Source organism: Podarcis vaucheri, assembly GCF_965113315.1.
Source record: "Podarcis vaucheri genome assembly, chromosome: 7".
In the NCBI taxonomy this organism is placed as follows: Eukaryota; Metazoa; Chordata; class Lepidosauria; order Squamata; family Lacertidae; genus Podarcis; species Podarcis vaucheri.
Window position 1 is genome coordinate 67,729,559 of NC_138765.1, and position 12,054 is coordinate 67,741,612.

At 50.8% G+C, this 12,054-nt stretch overlaps 1 protein-coding gene across 1 annotated transcript in view; it reads right to left on the bottom strand.

The window, feature by feature from the left end:
- Window positions 1–266: 266 nt before the first annotated feature.
- The window catches only part of GPR153 (G protein-coupled receptor 153), a 30,717-nt gene continuing 18,929 nt past the window's right edge, over window positions 267–12,054 (bottom strand). The window contains exons 3-6 of the mRNA XM_082230059.1: window positions 11,477–11,906; window positions 5,134–5,323; window positions 4,030–4,214; window positions 267–2,767 (exon numbers count right to left, since the gene is read on the bottom strand). Of these exons, the coding sequence (XP_082086185.1) occupies window positions 1,943–2,767; window positions 4,030–4,214; window positions 5,134–5,323; window positions 11,477–11,906 (1,630 nt within the window). The 3' untranslated portion in view covers window positions 267–1,942. The remainder of the gene's footprint in view (window positions 2,768–4,029; window positions 4,215–5,133; window positions 5,324–11,476; window positions 11,907–12,054) is intronic.

A 12,054-nucleotide genomic window follows, 5' to 3' on the forward strand; every position in this document is an offset into this window, starting at 1 on the left:
CACTTGCCCTCATTCCTTTCCCGGGCATCTATTTCCCAAAAGCAAACCTTTTCGTCTCCCCTGCTACCAAGACAACATCACACACACAGTCGTGCACGCAAGACGGAACTCAAGCAGGAAACTTTGTGCTGACCCTAATGGTCATAACATTCACTTGCCCCATGCTTAACTGGAAAAGTGACAGTGGCCAGGGGTTCAAAGCAGCCTGAAAGAAAGGCCCAGTCTCCCCACCCTGCCATCATATAATGTGCTTTCAAATAAATAACTGGGAGTGAACTCTTTATGTTTGCTGCTGGGGCCAGATGAACTTCCACTTCCCACCAGCTCATTTTCAAAGAGCAGCATGGGGATGTTTACAAAGGGGCTTTCAAACAGCCCTGTGCTGTGCTTTGAAGTCCCAACAACCAACTGGGCCTTCAAAGCACAGTGGCATAGTGATGTCAGGTGATTGGCAGGTGGGCAGCCACTCCCACCAGTCAAATTTGGCCCACCTGGGATGGGGAGATAAGGATCCAGCCCAAGGGCTAGAAAAGATTCCTTCCCCGCCAGTACCAAAGACATGCCACCCACCCTACATACAGAAAAACCAGAAAGGTGACGATCCCCTCCCATCATTTCCCAAGCAGGCTGAAAACAGTAGCCCCAGGTGCAACACTACAATTTGAATGATGCATGCAGGTGGTCTCCAGGCCACACAGCAGGGGCGCTGCAGCGATGCCATGATTTTGTCTTTTAAAAAAATATCACTAGATGTTCCTGGGGCTCAGGAGAGAACAGAAGGATGGGTTGCAGCTTTGGCCCTTAACACTGTGCCTGTCGTGCTTTTTTGCCCCTGGAGAAACGCCCATTGCAGGGGGTTAGATTAGATGACCCTAGAATCATAAAGCACAGTTTCTACCTGCAATCTGCTGCTTCAGATCAGACCAGAGGCAGCAAATCAACCCATGGTGTGGGTGGCAGGGCTTTGGCACTGGAAAGGTGGTGGTGGCGGGGTGAAATCTCCATCCTGTGGGCCAAATGTGTGTGTCAGAAGCTGCTGCCTTGAGTCCCAGGAACAGAGGGGAGAAAGCCCCAAATGCCAACATAGACTAAACCCTTATTCCAGCCTAATATTGTTGGACTCCAAGTCCCAGCAGCCAGTTTAACCAACAGTTTCTTCTCTCTCCTTGCCCATCAGCTGTCAGGCTAGATTCCACAGGGGCCTCATCCTGCAACACCCTACAGTTCAGGGGATGGAGCATATCAGCACGGAGCTTTGCACCTGCCTCAAACCCTTTGCTTGTGCAGTGATATCATGGACAAATGGAACACAAACACACAGCTCTTGTCCCGCAAACCAGGACTGATGGAGGAAAGGGGAACACAGACTGCTTTGCCACCTTGCCAAAAGCCTCCTCCGAGAAATTCGGTGACCCCCCCACCCCACCCCCACCCTTTTGCAAGCCCGTAGCTTTCGTCAACAGCCTCATCCAGGGGACGCATCGCGGGGTCATTTGATACAGAAAACTCATGCACAACTTTACATTGTCTTAGAAAGTACCAGGTGCAGGACACGGGATTATTAAAAAAATGGAAAATTCCTGATCGGGCCCAGCTAGCAGCTGCAGCTGGAAGTAAGGAAGGAAGAAGGAAAGGGGAAAGTGCACCCCACCGCCCTTCTGCTGGCGAGGTCTGGTTCAGCCAAGAGGGACATGGGTCTCCAAGTTGCTCCGCTGCAGCTCCCGAGTCCTCAAATCATCCTGGCCGCCCTCCTCCTTCTCCTCCATCCTCCTGCTTTTTTGCAAAACACGCAAGAGAGGCTGGAGTTTTGGTTTCTTTGGTGCTGTGCCCAGTCCTCTTTAAATAAACAACAAAAGCCTGGACCACGAAGAGGAGAAGACTTTTCCCGAGAGAAAGAGAAAACTGAACGGGACCCTCCAGTGGCTTCTGGTGCTTTATGCTTCTAGGAGCTTGAACCCATGGAATCTGAGTGGTACGTGGCATACCCAGAGGAGGCTGAGGGTGTGCTCAGGAAGCTGCTGGTGCTGCCCTTGCTTCCGCCCTTCCGGAGCTCCTCCTGGCCCCCCCAGGAGGGGCTGAGGCCTGTCCGGAAGCCCTCTGGCTCGGAGCAGCAGCTGCTGGCTGGGCGTTCCTCAGGAGCTTCGTACAGCTGGATGCGGATCTGCTCCAGGCACGGGGAGCCAGCGCTGCCTTTAGGGAAGAAGTTCTTGGTATCCTCCTGGGCCAGGAAAGGGCCTGGGACCATCAGGGAGCACCCCCGGCCTTGGGCCGAGAGGCGCCGCAAGCCCTGAGGTTCCCGCTCAAAATTGGTCAAGGGGAAGTTGACGAGGTTGGCCGAGCAATGGCGGAACGTGTCCGGGATGAGGGAGACGGATGCAGAGCGCAGAGGGCCCTTCCTGGGGCTGGGCAGGGGGCTGGTGTCGATGAAGTTCACCCCTTCCTCCTTGCTGAAGCACTTGTAGCCTCCAGGCCCCCCGCCACTGCCGCCGCCGCCCTTGTAGTAGTCTTCCGGAGGGAAGGGCCTGAGGGACAAGGTGCTCTCGGCGGACTTCCGGCGCCTGCGGTGTGGGTGCTGCCCTTCCTCTTGATAGGACAGGAGGCTGCTACTGCTCCTCCGGCGCTCGTAGCCATGCCCCCGTGGGAGGAGGAGCTGGGCCAGGCTGGCAGCCATGTCCCCGCTGGCCCCCCAGTGCTGGAGGTAGGCCGAGATCTGGCTGGTCGTCCAAATGTCCGTTTCGTCGTGGGAGAAGCGCCGGGTGGGGGGGACCTGCGGGAGGAGGAATGGAGAAGCTTCAGAGTGATTGCCGCCTCTGCACTGGGTCCAAGGGCTCTCAAAGGCCACATTCACACTGTACCATTGAAGCACTGTGATACCACTTAGAACAGTCATGGCTTCTCCCAAGGAATTCTGGGAAGGGGACGGAGAGTTGTTTGTAGGCCCCTATTCTCCTCACCGAGCTACAGCTCCTTGTGAAGAGGGATTGGTTGTTTCACAACTCTGGGAATTGTAGTTCTGTGAGAGGAATGGAAGGGGCCTCCTAACAGCTCTCAGCACCTTTTACAAACTACCCTTCCCAGAATTCTTCTGGGGAAGCCATGACTGTTTAAAGTGGTATCATAGAGCTTTATATGGAAGGCGTGAATGTGGTCCTGGAGCACCCACAGGTTACCCACCCCTGTTCCACAATTTCTCTGGCAGGTGCCTTAGAGCTGTGCAAGACAACACATTTGAACCATTATTCCGCTTTAAACAGTCATGTCCTCCCCAAAGAGAATTCTGGGAACTGTACATCTCTCAGTCGGTAGAGCATGAGACTTGTGGGTTCGAGCCCCACATTGGGCAAAAGATTCCTGCATTGCTGGGGTTGGACTAGATGACCCTCGTGGTCCCTTCTCTGAAGTAGGTGAATGGAACTTAACTCCAGGACCGAGCAGTCTCAATCCATGATAAGTAAGCTGCAACGTAACACCTCTAATGTTTCTGAGCTTCTTTTCACACCATCCACAGTTGACAGGACTCGGCAGATGGGAACTGGGACTTAGAGATGTACGCATGGTTTTTTAAGACAGCTGAAAGCGAAAAGCAGCCAAAGGGGAGGAATGGGCCTTGTGTGGGGTGGAAGGAGGGGCAGAGCAGCACCATCACTGCTAAAGAACACAGAAGTGCCATTACATTAGCTGTGATCCCCGCATTACAGCGGGTTGGACTACATGACCTTTGGGGTGTCCCTCCCAACTTGACAATTATATGATTACCTCTTCCCCATTCTCCTCCCTGGTAGGCGGTAGAAAGCAGTTACACTTTTCACTTCTCCTGTTCACTGGGATGCAACACAAACCCTCTGCAGCTCAGTGGTTAGAGCACCTGCTTCCCATTCAGAAGGACCCAGTAAAGCTGGAAAAGATTCCCTGTCTGAAAACCCAGAGACCTGCTGCCAGTCAGTGGAGGTGTTACTGATCTAGGTGGGCAAGTGATCTGACTCGGTATTTTAAGGCAGCTACCTGTATTCTCCCCCCCCCCCCACTTACCTGCAGATACTGCATCTTGTCCTCTGGGGGAGGCTTTGTAGGGTAGGCTTGGGGGATGCCCCTCTCCAGGGCTGAGAGGTCGTATTTGGCAATGTGGTCCAAGGTCAGGGCGTCCCCAGCAAAGTTGTAATCGTAGGGCCGCTCGTACATCAGGTCTGTATGGATCACTCCACCCAGGCTGTTTTCTGCAGTCCCAGAGGAAGCAAAGCTGCATTAAAAAGGGTGGGGTGGGGTCCACTGCTAAGAACCTTGGACGAAGGGGTCGGGGCCACAGCCATGAAGGACCCACTCCTCCAAGATGTCAAAGCCCACCTCTCTAATTTCTTTTTTTTGGGGGGAGGGGGTTTCCTTTGTGGGGGGGAAGTAAGCAGCAAGTTTCTCCTCTTTCACATTGTGTGGCAGGACTTCGGAACTCCCTGCCTAATGATATCAGACAGTCTCCTTCGCCAGACTCTTTCCGGAACCTGCTAAAAACAAGCCTGTCCAGTTATATAGGATGTTGGCATGTGCTCCGATCCATTTTTTTTTATTGCAGATTTTCATTCTTTTCTGAATGTTTTAAGTAGCTGCTGCCTTTCTAAAACTGATAATTCTTATTGCCTTCTTCCTTTTCTTAAACCACTCTGAGGTCTTGGTTTTTACACCCAAGTGAAATATATAAATTCCAGAAACACCGTAAATAAAACACGTTATGGGGAATACATGGAAAGGAAGGTAGAGTCAGCATTCCACCTGAATGCTCACTACGATATTAGCAGATAGACTATGCTGGAGGGCAGGGATGAATGCGGACAGATATAACCACACTGCAGGGAGTTGGATTAACTCACCCTTTGGGCCCCTTCCAATTCTACAATTCACTTGGGCCAGGAGGGGCACATGGAATGTATTTGCTGGCTGCCTTGGTTTCTTCCTGGTCTTGTCCATCATTTCCTACTGCTCCCAAACACCAACCTCGCAACTGAAGAGGACTGAGGTTCAGCCAAGACGCTGCCCTCCATTCACGTAGGAAGGACACAATGCCCAGGACTGGACTGGACTGCCCAAACGCCCTACCTCCAGAATTTGGGGGACTCCCCCCCGCAAAAAGCAATCACCACTCACCTTCCCCCACATCGTCATTGGACATGACGGCCACACACTTCTCCCAGATGGACTTGATGTCAGCTCGGTAGCGGTCACAAGCCCAGAGGAAAAGCGGGAGCAGGAGGGACTGGATGACTGAGCACCAGAGGACGCAGAGGATCATCCAGTTGTAGGCCACGTCCGACTTCAAACTGGCAAAGCTCACCACCTGCAGGACAAGGCATCAGGGACATCGGTAGGGGCTCCTAATAGGCCCTCAAGACTCTCACGGTGGGCAGTGGGCACATTGGCTGGTGCGGTATCTAATGCAGCCGCATTGTGGAAGCTAAGCTGGTCTCAGGCTGGTTAGTGCTTGGATGGGTGCCTGCCTGCCTGGGACCACCTCAGACCCGGACTTGAGTTTCACAGAAAATAGGAAGGGTACAAGTATAGTTTTTTGTTTTTTGTTTTTAAAAAGTCCTTCACGCAGCACATAGCTGAACTGCAGCACTCACTCCCACAGAAGGCAGTGGTGATTTTAAGAGAGAATAAGACAAATTCATGGGGGAGTTGATGGCTACTATGTTCTGCCTAAGTTAGATGCAACAATGCTTCTGAAAACCAGCTGCTGGAAACCACTGGAGGGGAGAGGGTGCTCTTGCTGGTTTCCCTTTGGAGCACCTGCAAGAACAGGAAGCTGGACTGGATCAGGCCATTGGTGTGATCCAGCAGGCTCTTCTTATGATCTTAAGCAGAGTACAAGCTGATGGTGGAGCTCCAGAACAGCTTGCATCTGGTGATGGTTTCAAGAGGAAAGGTGAGAGAAGGCAGTAGATGACTGAGCAGATTGGCAGAGCAACATAAGAAGGTTTCTGCTGGATCAGGCCAACTTGGGAGGCCCATCTAGTCCAGTATCCTGTTCTCAGTGTGTACCAGATGCCTGTGTAAAACCAGCAAGCAGGACCCAAGCCCAAGGGCATTTTCTTCTCCTGTGGTTTCCTGCAGCTGGTGTTCAGTAGCATGACTGCTTCTGACTGTGGAGGCAAAGCATAGCCCATTATGGCTAGTAGTCATGGACAGCCACCTCCTCCTCCATGAATCTGTCCAATCTTCTTTGAAAGCCATCCAAGTGGGTGGTCAACCCTGTCTCCTGTGGGAGCGAGCTGCATAGCTTAACGAAGAAGGACTTTCTGACACCTGTCCTGGATCTTGCAGCTTCATCGGATGTTCACAAGTCCCAGTGCCATGAGAGACACGACTCTTCCCTTTGTACAGAAGGCACATCCTGTGCAAAGGTGTGTACCTTCCTGCTTTACTAAAGGAAATAGATTTCTACATAGGAGCAAACCTCTCTCTTCTCCATCCAAACAAGCAAGAGGCATCACACATGGAGTCTGTTGAGTCCATCTTGTTCAGCATAGCCTACATGGACTGGCAGGTTCCTTCTAAGACTGCAGGCAGATATTCTCTCCCAACTTTTTCTGTGGATCTGGGAATTGGAGTGGGAACTTCTGCGTGCAATGCAGGTGGCTCTACTACTGAGCTGTGGCTCTTTCCCAGCTAGGCAGAAGCAGTCAAAGAGGGTGTGGTCAGTAAGGAGGCGTGGCCTGGGCAGAATTCTGAGATCCAGGGGAAAGGTTCCTGCCCCAAAGAGCTTACATTCTCAACTGAGACACAGGTATGTGGTGGTGACACAATGCATACGGAAGGCATTTAGATTCATATTATTTTATTTTTTATTTATTTTGAAAGGGAAGGGACTCATTCCACCATTTAGAGTCGAAGCCTAGCTGTAAAAAGCCTTTTCTTTCCCCAGTGGAGCACATTTACTTTTTGCCAGCCTCAGCCCTGTCTGGAGACTCAAAATCGCTGCACGGACATTCAGCCTGTCCAATGCAAAGCCATACAATTAATAACATCTTTGAATTTAAATTGGGGGCCAGGAGGGTGAGGGTGGTGAGGGTAGATGGGAGGGGAGCCAAAACCAGAACACGTGGACATTTATATCAATCAAGGCTAGAAAACAGAGGTTTCCCCCACTGTTAATCAATGTTTCATTAGCACCCCCAGTGCAAGCCAAATTCAAATTAACTTAATTTGATCTTTATAAATTGAGTGCGTAATGTCTCTCAGCAGAACAGAGCCGTGGCGGTGAATCAGGCTTGAAGTACATGAGGGAGGATTTTGGTTTGCGGGCGGGTGAGTGGGAGAACCTCATTTCCATTTTTATAAACGAAAAGGAATGGAGGAAGGAAGAGCTACAGAATGATGCTTCCAAGAAGAACAGACTACCCAGTCAGACACATCCTACCCCCCCCCCCACGCTCCTGCTGAAGCTGCCATACGTTTACAAATTTTGCAGCCATGTGGGTGGAGGGAGTATGGCACAGTGGTTAGATTGCTGGAGAGGTGTGGAATCCCGGTTCAAATCCCCATCCCACCGGAAGTTTCACTGGGTGACTTTAGCCTAATCTCTGTCTCTCTCTCAGCCTAACCCTACTGTGGACTACTCTAACATGCTCAATGTGAGGATGCCTTTGAAAAGGGAGCTTCAGCTGGTCCAGAATGCTGCAGCCAGACTGCTGATGGGAGCCAGTTACAAGGGAACAGAGGCAGCAGTCCCTAGTAGTCTAATAACAACAGAAAGCTCACAGAGATTCCACAGTCCAAAGAGGACTCTTTAAAAAGGCAGGGTTTGTTCTCCATTGACTAAGACGAACCCCTGATGGCTCAGATATCACATCTACTCACAGGAAGAGTCCTCTATCCATTTCCATTGCTAGGCCCCGTTCCACTCAACTGATTCGCAAAGTCTCTTTTGAAAGCCCAAGATCAGGACACGGAGACAAAACCTGCAAACATTCCACTTAGTAATGTTTGCTCAGAGACCCCCTTAAGGTCAGCAACGCTCCCTTCACCGCGATGCCCAAGCCAAGAGAGCTCTTCCATGACATCGGAGCAGCTAAGCCAATGGCAGCCCAAGCTGGCTGCGACGCCTCCCCTCCCTCTCTCCATCCTGACCTCAGAGCAGGCTGACTGCTTGAGGGTGGACAGCACTGTCATCCGCAATTGTAAGAGTTTTAGAGATGAAAGAGGAGTGAACTGCTGAATTTCACTCTGTCTTTTAGGGTGTAAAATGCAGCAGAGAATCTCCCACCCCAGTTCTTCCCTTGAGGCCCAGCACCTTTTCCAAGCACACACATCAAAGGAACACAGAGTTCTTTCCACCCGCTCAAACTGTACATCCTTTCCCCCTCCCTCCTGGCCTCCAGGGAATAAGCAATCTGAAAAGAAATTCTGTTGCTGTCCAGCCCCATCACTCCGGCTGCTAAAATCCTGTAAGGTTTAACCCTCTTTTAAAAAGCACTAGAGATCAGTTAGGGAGGAAGGTAGCTAGTTACTTAGTTGGGAACCAATTTGGGCACCAAAGAAATAAAGTAGACACACATTGGGTTCTCTCTGTTTTATGTCAATGACTTTCCCTTTGCTTTCCAAACAAGGAGAGGGAGTGTGGCTTTTCTTGGCTAAGAAGTCAAGATGCTGTGGATCTCCAAATCCCCACTTCAAATTTGGGCATAGCCCGGTGTGGGGCTTAGCAAGCCACTGTTTAGCCAGCCTCCAACTCACTCCCATCTATGTTATGGATTGGGCTTCTGCCATCTAGTGGGTTATTCAAAGGAATACTGGCAGAGACAAAAGGGAAAAGAATCCCAGTGGCTGATAGGAACTCATCTGCCTATGTTGAGTTTACATAACAATATGAGAAAGAGCCCTGCTGGATCAGGCCAATGGCCCATCTAGTCCAGCATCCTGTTCCCACATTGGCCGACCAGATGCCCCAGTGGGAAACCAGCAAGCAGGACCCGAGTGCAAGAATACCCTCTGCCCTCCTGGAGCTGCCGGCAACTGGTATTCAGAAGCATCATTGCACCCAAATGTGGCGGCAGAGCAAAGCCATCACAGCTAGTAGCCAGTGATAGCCATGAATTTGTCTGATTCTCTTTGAAAGCCATCCAAGTTGGTGGCCCTCATTGCTTCCTGCAGGAGGGAGTTCCGTAGTTTAACTGCACACTGCGTGAATAAGTCCTTTATTTGATCTGTCTTGGATTTTCCAACACTGAGCTTCGCTGGACGGCAATGAGTTCTAGTGTTATGGGGGGGGCTTTTCCCCGTCCTTGGGGCCCCTTCCAACTCTGAAGTGATGATTGGCTGGCCCCACACAGGGGAAAAACCAGCTCTGCCCTGATCAGCCTATCTCAATATTGATTCACTGGACTTTGATCTGCCACTGACCTTCCATGGAAAGGACTTGCGTGCTTGGCTACATGCTGCTTCCTGCCATTGTTTGTTCAAGTTCCCCTTGCATGCTCCTGATCTCCACAGGAATCATACACACAGCTTCTCTGCCTTCACCTTGACTGGCAACCATCCTCTAATAAAACGATTCATCTGCATTAATTGGGAGAGCTGGAAGACGCTGCTTATTGTTCTGGAAAGTGATTAGAAACCCTTGGAACGGCAGGCAGGCATCGGGCGCGATGCCAGAGAGATAAGAACAAACCAGGACATGGGGCACCGGAATGTAAGGCTTCTCCTCGTTGGGCTCCAGCCTCCAAGATGCCTTTTTCTGATTTCCAGATGATGGTGAGGCAGCAGCGGCTATGTTTAGCCGGAGCCGTCTCAGTGGGCTGCAGGGAGGTCCTGGGAAGGGGGACTGTAGGAGCTTGGAATCCAGTCTTGGCAGGCAGGCTGTTTTCCAAGGGAGTGGAGGAGGAACCACGTGCAACAAAGGCGTGCTCCTCAGGGCTTGCTTTATCAAACAAGGGAGGGAATGAAAGCCCACGGAGTGACTGCAGCTTGCTAACTAGGGGAGATGTGCCTGAAACGTACCCTGGTTTCTGGAGAGGGATACACACAGGTCCCTTGTTGGCACAGTTAAGAGCCATCAGGGGATCCATTATATTTGAAAACTTGGGTTCTCTAGCCAAGGAGAAAGTAACGTAACCATTTTGGCATTTTTTGCAAGTCAGCCTGTTCTGGGCATCATACCAGGTTGCTCTGCCCGGTGCCCTTCAGGTCTAGAGTAGGCTCCTCCTGCCTTGGTGGAGTCAGACAATATCATCTGGAGGGACTGCTCAACATTCCCCAACCTCAGCTGTTCTCAACCTGTGGGTCCCCAGATGTTGTTGGACAACAACTCCCATCATCCCTGAGCTCTGGCCTTGCTAGCTAGGGGTGATGGGAGTTGCAGTTCAACAACATCTGGGGACCCACAGGTTGAGAAAGGCTGCAAAACCAAGTGCCTTCCAGATGTTGTTGGGGACTAACTACCATCTTCCCTGATAGTTAAGGATGATGGCCAAAATTGATGAGAGTTGGGACACCAAGAACACCTGGAAGTCAGTCTCTCTCTCTCTGTGTGTGTGTGTGTGTGGTCCCAACTGCACTGTACATTAAACCTGCATCATACCACTGTAAACAGTCAGGGCTTTCCCCAAAGCATCCTGTGTAATGTAGTTTGCTGAGATTGCTGAGAGTTGTGAGGAGAGCCCCACTCCCCTTACTGAACTACAATTCCCAAAGTCCTCCGTGATGAGAGATTGATCATTAAAGCCCCCTTGGAATTGTAGGTAGGTGAGGGGGATATGGGGCTCACCTCACAACTCTCAGCACCTTTAAAAACTACATTTCCTTTCTCCTTGATCATTCTGGTTGCCCTTTCCTGAACCTTTTCCTCTTTGAGGCAACGCAACCAGAACTGTGCACAGCATTCCAAACACGGTGGTGCCCTGGAATTGTATACAGTGGTACCTTGGGTTACATACGCTTAGTTTACATACGCTTCAGGTTACAGACTCCGCTAACCCAGAAATAGTGCTTCAGGTTAAGAACTTTGCTTCAGGATAAGAACAGAAATCGTGCTCCGGCGGTGCAGTGGCAGCAGGAGGCCCCATCAGCTAAAGTGGTCCTTCAGGTTAAGAACGGACCTCCGGAACGAATTAAGTACTTAACCCGAGGTACCACTGTACTGTATTCATTGTATACATTATTAATACTGGCTGTTTTATTTTCAGTTCCTTTCCTAATGCTACGTAGCGGGGAATTTGCCTTTTTCACAGCCACTGCACACTGGGTTGACATTTTCATTCAGCTATTTACTATGCCACCATCTCATGCCTGGTCCATCACCGCCAGTTCAGAATGTATAGGTAAAGATAAGATTTTTTTGCTCCAACATGCATCAGTTTACACTTGTTTACATGGGATTGCATTTGCCATTTTCCTGCCCTTTCACGTGGTTTGGAAAGAGTTCTTTGCAAATCCTTTCTATTGCAGAGACCCTGGACAACTTAGTACCACCAGCAATTGCAATCACACTCACCAGTATAGGAAAGCCCATGAGGAAGTCGTAGATGAAAACGATCCCCGCGATCAGATAGGTGATCTGCAAAGAAGTCTTAATGGGTTCCGAGCCATCAATGGATGAGCGCCTCTTGCCTTGAGCGTCCTCCACCACGATGGTGGGGACATTGAATTTGTTCTTGTCAATGTTGTTGCCCGCCTGGATGGAGAAAGTTTGGAAGAGGGCGATGGCCACACAGACCACGCCCATGACCACGCTCCCGCTGATCAGGAGCAGGAAGCAGACGCCAAAGCCCAGGCCGATCTCGGTGACGATGAAGCGGCAGTCGGTGGCGTAGAAGCGCTCCGTGGTGTCGTGCCAGCCCACGGCTGGCAGCGTGGAGAGGATGAAGGACACCATCCAGATACCCATGACGGTGTGGACCGCTTGCTTCTTGGTGTTGCTTAACCTAGAGAGGGGAGGAAAAAAGACACCTCCCCTTAGGACAAAGCCACATTTTCCATATCCGTTTGGCTGAAAGCGAAACAGATCATCCCAAGCATTTGGCAATGGCAACCATACAATCCTAGAATTGTAGAGTTGGAAGGTACACCAAG